Here is a 16,546-nt window from a genome sequence, read left to right as displayed (position 1 = left end):
ACATGGATAGTACCAGGGACTGGACAATCAAGTTACTAATTCTACTGTTGGGTTAAGAAGCTCGTGTCTGTAAAAATCCATTAAAGACTTGAAAATTCACGTGAATTAAGAGTGCGGATAATGAGATTGGGGATTGGGGACAGCGGGATTATGGGGATAGCGGGAATGCAAGGATAGCGGGAGTGGGGATCATTAATATCCAATTGTATATAACTATTTCTAAAGTTACGACATCCTGTATACAATAAATTCAAAACTTGAAGTATTTTAAGAATCCTGGCTGGTTTTAGAAGATTTCTAATATTCTATCTCTTCCAGAAAAGCACTTGCCAACTTCGTAGATGTTTTTGTTTGTGGAGGTCTCGGTCTCCGTGTAGGGGGGGTCTCTGTGAACAGGGGACTTCATCTCTACGTAGCTGCTTTCAGAATGTTTGCAGGTTAACATTGGCGGGTCTTTAATGGTAGCATACGGGTTCTCACTGCTGTTTAACGAACATGTGCTGGAACTGCACACTGAACCCTTCACATAATCTGGCAAAAAAACAAGAAATAAATTAGAGATCCCATTTGCCTTTTATAAAGACAGAACCTCTAACTCTCCACAGGGACAAACCCGGCCCACTGTCACTGCAGCGCTGTGAAACCTCATAGCATCGTGCAGTGTCCATTTTAAAAAAGGTTATTTTCCCCGGAAGCAAGTATATCCATTTGTGAAATTTAGCAAGAATCCTCGACCAATATAACAGCCTGTGCTGTGGGACATATAGAGAATATAAACCACTTTCGCTGTGACACAGAGATAACTAACACTCTCCCAATATACCCTGTGCCTTTAACTGTAAAACAGGTGTGATAAACCCCACATGCCTCTCTGCAGTGCCCACACTGCTCACTAACACTCTGGTTTATCCTACATCCCTCACACTATCGATCATGTACTTTCTCCTCCACCCTCACTCTCTTCCTGGCTGCCTATGGCCACAGAAGCCCTGGAATATTGAGCTTCCTAAAAACATCTCGAAGATCATGGTAAAGTCGATGTGAATTCACTGTTCCAGCATGCAGAGACCCACAGCTCTGCTGCGATTTCTGATCATTAATCTTCAGCTACACTGATGTGCACAGATGTGTTGGGCGGGTCCTGAATAATTCTAGAACCAGCTGAGCCCAGAATAAAGCTCCTTTTTGTAGCCTTGCCCTCCTCTTGTAATGTTAACGCTGCTCCCACACATTTTATAAAGACCTTGTTCTATGGCATTACAGAAGGATTTATTTTGGGAATGACTTCCCCCTCTGCAGCATGACCAGGGCTCTGCCAATGGTGTGAGTGAAACTGCTGATAGGCTAGGAATGGAAAACCTGCGATCTCTCACCTCTCTCTCAAGGCAAGGTCACTCTGCAGATCTTCATCACAAACCTAACATGCCCCTTCCCCAGGACATGGCCCAGTCAGCAGGCTCATCAATTACTCCCTTAATAATTTCAGGCACAATTGCCGACCATTTTTGTGCTGCTGTTACACATTATTGAACCGTGTAAGAGGCAATTCTGAAAATAAAATAAGAAATACAAAATCCGAGGCTTGTGCAAGTACTGAATACACAGACACCCACACAGCCAATCACTGTTGGTCCAGGGAGAGACAGGAAGGCTCAAGTTCCCAATCTGATGGGCCGTTGTCTGAACTCCTTTATGTGCAAAACACATCACCGTCCAATAAAAAAACGTTTGGCACCAACAGAGAGTTTCTACAAAAAAAAGGAAATCAGCATCCTTTCCGGAAGTTCCTACTGTAGTTCCTACATGGAAACGCCTCAGTGATATAACTCTGAAAATGCAGATGAACTGAAAAGGTGATATTTACTTGAATAAATTGTGAGCAGAAAAATCTATGAACACAACCTGAGAGGGAGAGCAAGACAGTGAGTCCTGATCCTGTTGCCCCCCACAACTCTCCCTTAGCCACTAACAGTAACAAGGGATGGGAATTACCACCAAGCTCCAGAAATGGCTGAAGGGGAAGCAAAGTGCATTGAGAACCTAAGAGAGAGAAAAATGTGATTAATGGTAGAGTTAAAAATGTCACACAATATCTTATGTTAAGGTTTAGTCAGCTACAGTGATGGAGTTTAACCAGTTTCACCCGTCCAGTTTTAAGAACATAAGAACATAAGAATTAGGAACAGGAGTAGGCTATCTAGCCCCTCGAGCCTGCTCCGCCATTCAAAAAGATCATGGCTGATCTGGCCGTGGACTCAGCTCCATTTACCCGCCCACTCCCCATAACCCTTAATTCCCTTATTGGTTAAAAATCTATCTATCTGTGATTTGAATACATTCAATGAGCTTGCCTCAACTGCTTCCTTGGGCAGAGAATTCCACAGATTCTGGGAGAAGAAATTCCTTCTCAACTAGGTTTTAAATTGGCTCCCCTGTATTTTGAGGCTGTGCCCCCTAGTTCTAGTCTCCCCGACCAGTGGAAACAACCTCTCTGCCTCTATCTTGTCTATCCCTTTCATTATTTTAAATGTTTCTATAAGATCACCCCTCATCCTTCTGAACTCCAACGAGTAAAGACCCAGTCTACTCAATCTATCATCATAAGGTAACCCCCTCATCTCCGGAATCAGCCTCGTGAATCGTCTCTGTACCCCCTCCAAGGCTAGTATATCCTTCCTTAAGTAAGGTGACCAAAACTGCACGCAGTACTCCAGGTGCGGCCTCACCAATACCCTGTACAGTTGCAGCAGGACCTCCCTGCTTTTGTACTCCATCCCTCTTGTAATGAAGGTCAACATTCCATTCGCCTTCCTGATTACCTGCTGCACCTGCAAACTAACTTTTTGGGATTCATGCACAAGGACCCCCAAGTCCCTCTGCACCGCAGCATGTTGTAATTTCTCCCCATTCAAATAATATTCCCTTTTACTGTTTTTTTTCCCCAAGGTGGATGACCTCACATTTTCCGACATTGTATTCCATCTGCCAAACCTTAGCCCATTCGCTTAACCTATTTAAATCTCTTTGCAGCCTCTGTGTCCTCTACACAACCCGCTTTCCCACTAATCTTTGTGTCATCTGCAAATTTTGGTACACTACACTCTGTCCCCTCTTCCAGGTCATCTATGTATATTGTAAACAGTTGTGGTCCCAGCACCGATCCCTGTGGCACACCACTAACCACTGATTTCCAACCTGAAAAGGACCCATTTATCCCGACTCTCTGCTTTCTGTTAGCCAGCCAATTCTCGATCCATGCTAATACATTTCCTCTGACTCCGCGTACCTTTATCTTCTGCAGTAACCTTTTGTGTGGCACCTTATCGAATGCCTTTTGGAAATACACCACATTCATCGGTACACCTCTATCCACCATGCTCGTTATATCCTCAAAGAATTCCAGTAAATTAGTTAAACATGATTTCCCCTTCATGAATCCATGTTGCGTCTGCTTGATTGCACTATTCCTATCTAGATGTCCCGCTATTTCTTCCTTAATGATAGCTTCAAGCATTTTCCCCACTACAGATGTTAAACTAACTGGCCTATAGTTACCTGCCTTTTGTCTGCCCCCCTTTTTAAACAGAGGCGTTACATTAGCTGCTTTCCAATCCGCTGGTATCTCCCCAGAGTCCAGAGAATTTTGGTAGATTATAACGAATGCATCTGCTATAACTTCCGCCATCTCTTTTAATACCCTGGGATGCATTTCATCAGGACCAGGGGACTTGTCTACCTTGAGTCCTATTAGCCTGTCCAGCACTACCTCCGTCGTGACAGTGATTGTCTCAAGGTCCTCCCTTCCCACATTCCTGTGACCAGCAATTTTTGGCATGGTTTTTGTGTCTTCCACTGTGAAGACCGAAGCAAAATAATTATTTAAGGTCTCAGCCATTTCCATATTTCCCATTATTAAATCCCCCTTCTCATCTTCTAAGGGACCAACATTTACTTTAGTCACTCTTTTCCGTTTTATATATCGGTAAAAGCTTTTACTATCTGTTTTTATGTTTTGCGCAAGTTTACTTTCGTAATCTATCTTTCCTTTCTTTATTGCTTTCTTAGTCATTCTTTGCTGTTGTTTAAAATTTTCCCAATCTTCTATTTTCCCACTAACCTTGGCCACCTTATACACTTTGGTTTTTAATTTGATACTCTCCTTTATTTCCTTGGTTATCCACGGCTGGTTATCCCTTCTCTTACCGCCCTTCTTTTTCACTGGAATATATTTTTGTTGAGCACTAGGAAAGAGCTCCTTAAAAGTCCTCCACTGTTCCTCAATTGTGCCACCGTTTAGTCTGTGTTTCTAGTCTACTTTAGCTAACTCTGCCCTCATCCCACTGTAGCCCCCTTTGTTTAAGCATAGTACGCTTGTTTGAGACACTACTTCCTCACCCTCAATCTGTATTACAAATTCAATCATACTGTGATCACTCATTCCGAGAGGATCTTTTACGAGGAGATCGTTTATTATTCCTGTCTCATTACACAGGACCAGATCAAAGATAGCTTGCTCCCTTGTAGGTTCTGTAACATACTGTTCTAAGAAACAATCCCGTATGCATTCTATGAATTCCTCCTCCAGGCTACCCCGTGTGATTTGATTTGACCAATCGATATGTAGGTTAAAATCCCCCATGATTACTGCCATTCCTTTTTACATGCCTCTATTATTCCCTTGATTATTGTCTGCCGCACCGTGAAGTTATTATTTGGGGGCCTATAAACTACCCCAACCAGTGACTTTTTCCCCTTACTATCTCTAATCTCCACCCACAATGATTCAACATTTTGTTCATTAGAGCCAATATCATCTCTCACAACTGCCCTGATATCATCCTTTATTAACAGAACTACCCCACCTCCTTTTCCTTCTTGTCTATCCTTCCGAATTGTCAGATACCCCTGTATGTTTAATTCCCAGTCTTTGCCACCCTGCAACCACGTTTCTGTACTGGCCACCAAACCATACCCATTTATAGGGCCCAAGTTTCCACAAGAAAAAAAACGGGCACCCCTCTGAGCTGGGCGCCCGTTTTTCGTGCCTAAAACGGCGCCTAAAAAAATCCTCGGTATTCTCCACCTACCTGCAGGTCCTCTGGCCCTCGGCGCAGCCAACACGAGCTGTGGGGGGGCGGAGCCAGGTCCCTGCGCTGAAAACAGTGCCGGGACCTCTGCACATGCGCGCTACAGTGGGCACGCAAGTGCAGTAGCTCCAGGTGCCGAACTGTGTGGGAGGGGCCCGAAGCACGCAGCCCCTAGCCCTGGCCCAATGGCCTCACTGGGGCTGCGTGAATAAGGCTCCTCCCACAGCCAGCTCCTGCTTCCCCCCCCCCCCGCCCCCGACCGGACTCGACACCCGCTCCCCCTGCCTCCGGACCAGACCCGACACCCACTCCCCCCCCTGCCTCCGGACCAGATCCGACACCCGCTCCCCCCCCCTGCCTCCGGACCAGACCCGACACCCGCTCCCCCCCCCTGCCTCCGGACCAGACCCGACACCCGCTCCCCCCCCGCCTCCGGACCAGACCCGACACCCGTTCCCCCCCCCCCCACCCCGACCAGACCCGACACCCGCTCCCCCCCCCGACCCGACCAGACCCGACACCCGCTCCCCCCCCCACCCCGACCAGACCCGACACCTGCTCCCCCCCCCGCCTCCGGACCAGACCCAACACCCGCTCCCCCCCCTGCTTCCGGACCAGACCCGACACCCGCTCCCCCCCCCCCGACCAGGCCCAACACCCGCTCCCCCCCCCCCGACCAGACCCGACACCCGCTCCCCCCCCCCCCCCCGACCAGGCCCAACACCCGCTCCCCCCCCCCCGACCAGACCCAACACCCGCTCCCCCCCCTGCTTCCGGACCAGACCCGACACCCGCTCCCCCCCCCCCCCGACCAGGCCCAACACCCGCTCCCCCCCCCCCGACCAGACCCGACACCCGCTCCCTCCTGCCTCCGGACCAGACCCAACACCCGCTCCCCCCCCCCCGACCAGACCCGACACCCGCTCCCCCCCCCCGACCAGACCCGACACCCGCTCCCCCCCCCCGACCAGACCCGACACCCGCTCCCCCCCCCCCCCGACCAGACCCGACACCCGCTCCCTCCTGCCTCCGGACCAGACCCAACACCCGCTCCCCCCCCCCCCGACCAGACCCAACACCCGCTCCCCCCCCCCCCGACCAGACCCGACACCCGCTCCCCCCCCCCGACCAGACCCGACACCCGCTCCCCCCCCCCCCCCGACCAGACCCGACACCCGCTCCCCCCCCCCCCCCCCGACCAGACCCGACACCCGCTCCCCCCCCTGCTTCCGGACCAGACCCGACACCCGCTCCCCCCCCCCCGACCAGACCCGACACCCGCTCCCCCCTGCCTCCGGACCACACCCAACACCCGCTCCCCCCCCCCCCGCCTCCGGACCACACCCAACACCCCCCCCCCCCCCCCTCCTCGTTCTGGACGCCTAATTTGTAACCTGCGCCTGATTTTTTAATGTGTAGAACAGGTTTTTTCAGTTCTACAAAAATCTTCACTTGCTCCATTCTACTTTAGTTTGGAGTACGTTTTCACTGTGGAAACTTTCAAATCAGGCGTCAGTGGCCGGACACGCCCCCTTTTGAAGAAAAAATTCCGTTCCAAGTAGAACTGTTCTACCTGACTAGAACTGCAGAAAAAAAAATGTGGAGAATTGCGATTTCTAAGATAGTCCGTTCTCCACCAGTTGCTCCTAAAAATCAGGCGCAAATCATGTGGAAACTTGGGCCCATATAATGATTTGTGCCGTCAACTCATTTACTTTATTTCGAATGCTGCGTGCGTTTAGGTAAAGTGTTTTAATACTAGTTTTTAAACCATGATTTTTAGTTTTGACCCCTCCTGCAGCCCCTTTATATTCATACATATTGTCCCTTCCTATCACCTTGTGGTTTACACTTACCCCAGTGCTACTCTGTTCTGTTGCATCCTGTCTTTTGCATTCTTTCTTGGGGTCCTGTTCATCTGCCCTCTCACCCACTCTAACTAGCGCAGAGCCCTCTCCTGGGTTCCGAATACTCCTCGCATTGAGGCACCGAGCTTTTAGGCTTGCCTTTTTATTACACTTTGACCCTTTAGAATTTTGCTGTACATTGGCCCTTTTTGTTTTTTGCCTTAGGTTGCTCTGCCCTCCACTTTTACTCATCTCCTTTCTGTCTTTTGCTTCTGTCTCCATTTTATTTCCCTCTGTCTCCCTGCATTGGTTCCCATCCCCCTGCCATATTAGTTTAACTCCTCCCCAACAGCACTAGCAAACACTCCCCCTAGGACATTGGTTCCAGTCCTGCCCAGGTGCAAACCGTCCAGTTTGTACTGGTCCCACCTCCCCCAGAACCGGTTCCAATGCCCCAGGAATTTGAATCCTTCCCTGCTGCACCACTGCTCAAGCCATGTATTCATCTGCGCTATCCTGCGATTCCTACTCTGACTAGCACGTGGCACTGGTAGCAATCCCGAGATTACTACTTTTGAGGACCTACTTTTTAATTTAGCTCCTAGCTCCTTAAATTCATCTCGTAGGACCTCATCCCTTTTTTTTACCTATGTCGTTGGTACCAATGTGCACCACGACAACTGGCTGTTCTCCCTCCCTTTTCAGAATGTCCTGCACCCTGTGTCAGCTTCCAGTTTGAGGTTCATAAGTTGGCTCCCAATGTTCCCACTAGCAAATCCGGCTCCTTATCCCAGCCACAGGTTAATCTAGCTCGTTTTGTGTGGGTCTGGGAGGCTGCTGCCGGATGAGGAAACACCAAGAGCTGACTCAGAGAATCCAAATGGAACCATCTCCATTGCCTTTCCTCTCCGGTCTCACTGGGTACAGTCCTAAAGGGCCTGAATCCCCCCAGGTACCCGTCATGGGTGAGCCCGGAAAGTGGATGTTGGCAGGCTGTTCAACTGTGGCAGCATCACAGCCGAGTCAGACTCTGCCCTCACCTGGTGTATGTGAGGATTTTACACAGGACAAGGATCAATCGTGGAGGCCAGTCACACTGCTGAGAGCAGCGCAGAGCTCAGGGGAGCCCAGAGTGAAAAGATTGGCAAACTCTGCTTTACTAGAAAATAAACGGCAAAACTGGAAATCGGGAATAAAAACAGAAAATGCTGAAATAGCAATTGGACATGTTCTTGAAGAGCATTCATTTGCAAGGTTATGGGAAAAAGATGGGGAGTGGGACTAAATTTGAAAATTCTTTCAAAGAGCCAGCACAGGCACGATGGGCTGAACAGCCTCTTTCTGTGCCGTAGGATTCTAAATACGCAGCAGGTCAGGCAGCATCTGTAAAGAGAAAAGACGGGTTATGGCGTTTCATGTGTAACCCTTGAACAGAATACATCAGGGAGGGTACAACCCTCATGGCGCTGCTGACCTGCACGGTGCTATACTATAGTAACCTGGCAAATTCAGATTCCACGGCAGAAAATTTGGAAAATTTACTCTACAATGCCAAACAAGATAGGACTGGTTTACAGAGTGCGATTTGTTGCAAGGAGATAGAGTGAGAGATTTTGGATTGGAGGTGAGGATTTGGTGAGTAACTTGTTGACGAGTTATTTGAAGTTATTGAGAATACCAATGGGCTTGACGTTTCTGCTGTTCTGATCAGCAGAAGGGGAGTGACCAGAAATAATTACTGACCCTGAGGACTGGAATCACCAAGAGTGATTTTGGCAGACAGGAAGTTGGAGTTAATAGATTAGATTTTGTTTGACAGATCAAGATTAGGAAAGGGATAGAGACATTAGATGAACTTATTAAGCTGAGAAACAGGAACTTGAAGTTAGGTCATTGCAAGAAGACAAGGTGAGCAGCAATGGCATTAGAACAAACCTAAGACTGGAAGCTGACACAGGAAGTGTAAGAAGCAAATTGGAATGGGGAAAGAGGTGAAACTTGAATTTCAATGAGAAACAAAAGACGAGGCGGATTGCCTGCAGATGGGACTGGACAGCACGGCTTTAGAGCTCAGGTATTGGAGGGACTTGTCCACAGTGAGGTTTACATTTGGATAGAAACATGGCAACAGAGGCACTGGGCAGTGGGTGGCGTAATCACAATCATCCTTTCACCTCCAGGCGCAAGCACATAATCCAGGCAGACACTCCAGTACGGTGCTGAGGGAATGCTGCACTGTCGGAAGTGCAATATCTCATGGCACTATTTCAAAAAAGAACAGGGAAGTTCTCCCCGGTGTCCTGCCCAATATTTATCGTTCAACCAAAACCTAAAAAAAAAAATCAGATTATCTGGTCAATCTCACATTGCTGTTAGTGGGAGCTTGCTGTGCACAAATTGGCTGCCGTGTTTCCCTATATTACAACAGTGACTACACTTCAAAAATACTTCATTGGTTGCAAAGCACGTTGGGAAGTCCTGAAGGGCGTTATATAAATACAAGACTTTCTAGGGTCTGAGTTTGAATCCAGAGATTGCTGAGATGAATTTGGAGCAAGTTCCTAATAGATGAAAATCTAAGCACAAAACTCACTATAATTTGACTGTAATTAGCTCTAAGTTGTCAGGATCATTCTGACAAGGTACCAGAGTTGCTGGTGTGGCAAATAGAAATGTTTACCAATGTAGCGTTGACCCAGGTCCAGAGTCATTGCATAAAATGCATTCATTGGGATGAACTGAGACAAGCAACTCAATTGGTTGACATGGTGGGTACCTGCGATAAAAACACACATTATCTACGGATAAGTGTAACAAACATTTTAGAATATTTTACACTAGGACATTGGTAACTGTTTGCAGTTCACTGTTGGTGCCTCCTGCTTCCTGCATAAAACGCACTGTAATGTTCATTATTAAAATATTCTCATCCATGTAATTCCAGGAGACTGGAAATAAAAATGAATTGATAGGGAGCAGTGACATCACCACACAGTTTAGTTGCAGTTTTCCAATCCACACATCGCCCCAGAAATAAGGTGATCAAAAACTAGATTTTTGTGGGCGGGAAGGTGGACTGAGTGAAGGATCTCCGGGTTACCGTGGAGCAGTGGGATGCAGATTCAATCTGCGTTGTATCATTGTCGGGAAGTGCAGAGTGGAAGCTGGTCTTTCTTCGGTTGAGGTATGGTGAAGTGGGTGTGGTTGGACAATGGTCCTGGGGCATCTTCGAGTGACTGACTGAAGCAGCTTTGGTGGATGCCTGAGATCAGCTCAATTCGCCCACACTTGTTCACAATTGGGAGGAAAGAATAGTGAGTGTTACCCATAGATTAAAATACTCTCCTTGTTCAGGCTCTGCCAAACTTCTATGTTAAAGGCGTTTGGACAGTCTCGACCCAATTCCTAGTGGGTGTGGGTCATATAATCGGAATGCGAGGTCACCGATTGTTGATGTCCTTCTTCTACAACATTGGAGCAATGTAGGTGGGCAGTCTCTCTTCAAACCACGTCTGAATTTCCCGTAATAGAGATGCTAATAGTAGCACCCTAGAGCTGGCTGAGCTGCATCTCAACATGGTGCAACTTTCCAAACACAAACCAATAATCCATTGATCTCGAACATCACATGGGGCTCCTTTGTGAGATATTTATAGTGGATATCAGCCCACAGCTTCTCAATATAGCTGTGTCAGTTAGTCTGCTCACATAAAGAAGCGATCAGTCATGCAATATATTTGAGATGGTACTTGGTATGTGGGCAATGTGATACAAGCTGTACTAATGTGGGAGTCACAAAGGGGCAAGGGAAGTACAGTACAAGTGAGCATTCACCTTGGCGTTAATGAGGGACGTGACAGGATGAATAGATTGTGTGTGATGTCACTGCTGTCATTTTAGCCCGACACAAACCTTAGTTTCAAAAGTAAAACCATGTTGAGGGCTTACTGACCTAAGTCATTCAAGTTACTGTAGTATCTCCAGTCAGGATGCAATGAGTTGTTGAAATCTGGTCTACAGCCTCCTTGCCCAGAAAGCTCTACACTCTTGAGACTTGAGAAAAGCTGTTTTTTTGTCTGTTCATGAATTAATAAAAGATTGCATTTAGTTAAATGGGGCAACTTTCAGCATATCTCACTTCAATATCTCACTTTACACAAAATGCACGGGCTGGAGTGTGTAACAAGACCGCATGATTTCAAATAATTATCTTAATAATCAAGCCATCATGTGATGGAGAGACCCGGCACTGTGCCCGTGTGTGATGGAGAGACCCAGCACTGTGCCAACATGTGATGGATGTCCCGGCACTGTGCCCGTGTGTGATGGAGAGACCCGGCACTGTGCCAACATGTGATGGATGTCCTGGCACTGTGCCAGCGTGTGATGGATGTCCCGGCACTGTGCCCGTGTGTGATGGAGAGACCCGGCACTGTGCCCGTGTGTGATGGAGAGACCCGGCACTGTGCCAGCGTGTGATGGAGAGACCCAGCACTGTGCCAGCGTGTGATGGAGAGACTCGGCACTGTGCCCGTGTGTGATGGATGTCCCGGCACTGCGCCAGCGTGTGATGGCTGTCCCGGCACTGTGCCAGCGTGTGATGGCTGTCCCGGCACTGTGCCCGCATGTGATGGCTGTCCCGGCACTGTGCCAACGTGTGATGGATGTCCCGGCACTGTGCCCGTGTGTGATGGATGTCCTGGCACTGTGCCAACGTGTGATGGATGTCCCGGCACTGTGCCCGCGTGTGATGGATGTCCCGGCACTGTGCCAACATGTGATGGATGTCCCGGCACTGTGCCAGCGTGTGATGGAGAGACCCGGCACTGTGCCCGAGTGTGATGGCTGTCCCGGCACTGTGCCCGCGTGTGATGGAGGGACCCGGCACTGTGCCAGCGTATGATGGAGGGACCCAGCACTGTGTCATCACGCTACCCTTTACTATTGAATTCTCTGTTATCTGAAAAGGACAGCATCTGGGGAAATGTCTCTCTTCCCAGATTGCCCTGATTGCAGCAACACAGAGTGCTGAATTGGTCAAACTATGGAGCCGAAGACCAAGATACCAGTGCGAAACGCAGACAAGAATAAAAGCCAAAAATATCCCAGTCACAACAGTGAAATGTGAGTAACGTACAGGTGGGACAAATCTTAGGATTACACAGGATATATGGCATAGAAAGAGGCCATTCGGCCCAACCAGTCCATGCCGACATTTATGCTCCACTCGCGCCTCCTCCCGTCTTTCCTCATCTAAATCTATCAGCATATCCCTCTATTCCCTTCTCCCTCATATGCTTGTCCAGCCTCCCCTTAAATGCATCGATACTATTCGCTTCAACCACTCCCAGTGGCAGCGAGTTCCACATTCTCACCACTCTCTGGGTAAAGAATTTTCTTCTGAATTCCCGATTGGATTTCTCGATGACTATCTTATATTGATGGCCCCTAGTTATGCTGTTCCCCACAAGTGGAAACACTCTCTCTGTATCCAGTTGAATGCCCCTAGTGTCTGAGCTCAGTGTAATCCTGAGTGATAACTAACTGCAGTTTTTACAAAAGATAATTTAATGAGGCCCTTTTGGTGGTTGTTAAATATTTCATTAACCGCTATTGTAAGAAGCCCAGGGAATCTCTCTTCACCCAGTCACACTCCCTGTCTACAAGTCTATCTCATTCTCCCTCCCAGTGTCCCTCTCTCCAGTCTCTCTCTCTCTCTCCCTCAGTGTGTGTGTGTCTCTCTCTCCCTCACACTCTTCCCCTCAATCTCCCAGTCTCTCTGTCTCCTCAGTCCAACTCGCTTTCTCTCCAGTCTCTCTCTAACCCCTGTCTTTCTCTCTTCCACCCCCCCCAGTCTCTCTCTCCCCCCAGTCTCTCTCTCCCCCCAGTCTCTCTCTCCCCCCCCAGTCTCTCTCTCCCCCCCCAGTCTCTCTCTCCCCCCCCAGTCTCTCTCTCCCCCCCCCAGTCTCTCTCTCCCCCCCCCAGTCTCTCTCTCCCCCCCCCAGTCTCTCTCTCCCCCCCCCAGTCTCTCTCTCCCCCCCCCAGTCTCTCTCTCCCCCCCCCAGTCTCTCTCTCCCCCCCCCCAGCAGTCTCTCTCCCCCCACCCCCCCAGTCTCTCCCCCCCCCTCCAGTCTCTCCCCCCCTGTTTTTCCTGGTCTCCCCGGTCAGGCATTGTGTAGTTTCGAGCACAGTCAATCTGTTCTCAGACCTTCACCTCTCTAAGCAAGTTGCTGGGAAATGTGAGAATCTGGCCCGTGGGTGACATTCCCAGATTTTCCCTTTGCCTTGTAGGGAAGTCTGGCCACCATACCTCCCCTCGATGTTCTGACTGAAATCAACAACACAGCAATATGTCCCTTTGTGACTTTTGCTGTATTTAATATAAAGCTCTCTAAGGGCGTCGAGTTTGTGGGAAAAAATCAATAAAACTCTGAGCTCCAATAAATGATGGATGGAGTTTCTTTAACTGGTTGAAACGGCCCTTGAAGCTTGGCCAATGGTACCATGTATGGCGTTGCTTGTGGCCTTAGATCCCAATGAGAAGGTGAGTTGTTACATTGGCCATTGTGTTTGGTGGAATATTATATCGACACATACCTTAACGTAGCAGCTTCCATCCGGGTTATTGATAAAACGGGTGAGTCTCCCACACCGGGACAGTGTGTGGTAACTAGGGTTGGTGAAACAGTGAAGGGTGCTGGTACTCTGAGATGGATCTAGGGAGACAAAGTCAGCACAAAATACATGTATATGGAGTAACTATTACTTATAGAGAAACAGGCAGAAAGAGAGGGACAGGCTGAGAAAAACACAGAGAAAGTGCAGGAGTGAGGGAGAGTGAGAATGATAAGTGGGAAAGAGACAGAGAGAATGAGAGGAAAGTTGAGAGATGGGAGAGACAGAAAATTAACGAGAGACTCGTCACTTCCAGACTTGCAGTAGACTGCACAATAATCTCCAGTATCTTCGACAAATAAAACATAAATGAAAAGGAGAAATAAAATGCATTAGAATTTGAGGAAGAATAACTAGTGCAAGTCACCAGGTCACAACAAAGCCTGTAAAACAAAAAGCTATTAAAACCAATCGGCAACAGAAATAAATGCACGGTCATCAGTCCACACACTGACACTCAACAGGATACAGCGACTACAGGAAGAACACATGACTTCATTATAAGCGTTGTGAGATTTACAAGAATTCTCGAGACTGGTTGTGAAAAGACTCTGCTGCCAGAATAAATCAGTCACTTTCACAGACTCGCTGTGAGCAACACATCACAAAAAAAATAACTCAATTTCATTTTGGAACCCAGTGAAGACCAAAACCTTTGTAAAATTAAGGAGAATAGCACCATGGACATAAAGCAAAAAATATAAAACGCAGCCGGAGTCAGAGCCTTGTACAGGAACCACAAACTTACATTCTTCCTCCTAATATAAACATCTTCAAAAATTCTCTTTCATTTTTCCTGACAAAAAGGACAAATGAACCGCTCGGGACGCTGCTTTATTTCATTTATTGGGATCTGTGCACAAACTGGCAAAGCTCATTTCTGTCTCCATTTCTCCTCACTCCCTCTTGTGGGGAACTGTTGTTTAGTTACTGGTAAGTAATTGCAGAAACATAGCAAGTATGGCCGCAGTTGGTGAACAGGCCATGGCCACCCCACTAACACCAATACTGAGGCACATCAGATAAGTGCACTCAGTAGGAGTGACAATAACATATTCATTTAGAAATTCTAAATATTTTCACTGTTGCTGAACACGAATGACACACACAGGAAGGACTGAGAGCACCAGATCACACACCTCCTATCACAGTGCAGTGTGGCATGAGAATGTTAGTGTGCCGATCTGCAGTTTCAATTTATATAAGGGATTAGGTGTTAGAATTTTAAAAGTAAGTTATTAGCTGGGGTATATACATTAGTGACTTGCAGACTCCTGGGGAGTGTGAGTAATGCTGAGGCTAGTAGGGAATTTACCTAGAAATTCTGAATCATTAGATGCGTATTAAAGCTTATGTTTTTTTAAAACATCTATCTTTTACCAAGACAAAAAAAAGCAGACATAGCCTTTGGAAAAAACATTCCAACCGTCTGTGGGAAAACTCCAATCACAGTAACTAGATTCTGGGATGGGGTGACCCAGGACATCGGTACCAGTAACAGTCACACCAAGTGGCTGTTCCTATTACTTTGCATTGTACACATGCCCAGCACCGAGCTGGCCGGCAGCAGAAATTCCTCCAGTGGCCAATTCTAGTGACACACAGGGAGGCAAACAACTGTCAAACACATTAAAAGCTTAATTGTGGCCACAGTATTTAATGGCAACCAATAATGTTTCCGTATTACAGGAGTTTATGTCAAGATCATATGTTGGTTTGTAACCAAGCAGAGAGAGAGAAAGGGGAGAGAGAAAGGGGAGAGAGATAAAGCGAGAAAAAGATAAAGGGGGAAAGACAGAGGGGAGAAAGGAGGAGAGAGAGATAGAAAGAAAGAGGGCAAGAGAGAGGAAACTAGGAACAGGAGGAGGCCATTTAGCCCTGTGAGCCTGTTTCGCCTTTTAATTATATCACGACTGATCTGTACCTCAAAACTCACTTAACCTGCCTTTGATCCATAGCCCTTGATACCTTACATAATAAAAATCTATTGATCTCACTCTTAAAAATTTCAACTGATCCCCAGCATCCACAGCTCTTTGGGAAAGAGGGTTCCACATTTCCACCAACCTCAGAGAGAGAAAGAGATAAAGAGGCAGAGAGATAGACATAGACATATCGAAAGGAGGATTGAGATGGGAGAGTGAGGGGAGAAAGGGAGAGAGGGAAAGAGAGAAAGATAGAGAGAGAGATAGAGTGAGAGGAGAGAAGCTAGACAGAATGGGGTGGAGAGGCACATTGCCTGAAGCCTACAGACAGACAGCCTGGAATGGAGTGAGAAATGTGGGAGAGAATCTCTGTTGTAGGCCTTCTACGCTGTTCCAATGATGCTCAACTGCACCTTATCTTTCTCTGGCACTTTGCAGCCCTCTGGCTTTAATATTAACCTCAGACCTTAACTATAGCTCCTGTTTATTGTGTCATGAAGTGCTGGTGAGGTGGGCTTGTGAGAAGGTACGGGCTGGGGCTTGGGTGGGGTCCCTCTGTCGGAGCACTGCTGGGAAGGTGGTCTGCAGCTTTCACCCAGCATCAAGCCCTTTACTGTTAAGCCCTTTAAGAATTTTATACGTTTCAACGAGATCACCTCTCATTCTTCTAAACGCTAGGGAATATACGGCTAGTCTACTCAATCTCTCCTCATTGGACAATCCTCCCATCCCAGGAATCAGTCTGGTGAATCTTTGTTGCACTCCCTCTAAGGCAAATATATCCTTCCTTATGTAGACCAAAACTTTGCACAATACTCCAGGTGTGGTCTCCCCAAGGCCCTATATAATTGTAGTAAGACTTCCTTACTCTTATACTTTACTTTTTAACCCTTACTACACATATTTAGTAATTTGTTAGAAAAAGGTGTAGTGCCAGAGGACTGGCAGATAGCTAATGTAATATCTATATTTAAGAAGGGGGACAGAACATGTCCAGGGAATTATAGACCAG

General features: G+C 47.6%; 1 protein-coding gene across 1 annotated transcript in view; it reads right to left on the bottom strand.

The window, feature by feature from the left end:
• The window catches only part of megf11 (multiple EGF-like-domains 11), a 341,293-nt gene that overhangs the window by 609 nt on the left and 324,138 nt on the right, over positions 1–16,546 (bottom strand). The window contains exons 20-22 of the mRNA XM_070859342.1: positions 13,532–13,650; positions 10,887–11,010; positions 331–531 (exon numbers count right to left, since the gene is read on the bottom strand). Of these exons, the coding sequence (XP_070715443.1) occupies positions 331–531; positions 10,887–11,010; positions 13,532–13,650 (444 nt within the window). The remainder of the gene's footprint in view (positions 1–330; positions 532–10,886; positions 11,011–13,531; positions 13,651–16,546) is intronic.

Source organism: Pristiophorus japonicus, chromosome 17 (genome assembly GCF_044704955.1).
Source record: "Pristiophorus japonicus isolate sPriJap1 chromosome 17, sPriJap1.hap1, whole genome shotgun sequence".
NCBI lineage: Eukaryota > Metazoa > Chordata > Chondrichthyes > Pristiophoridae > Pristiophorus > Pristiophorus japonicus.
Note: the sequence above shows the minus strand (reverse complement) of the source record. Positions and strands in the feature narration are given on the sequence as shown.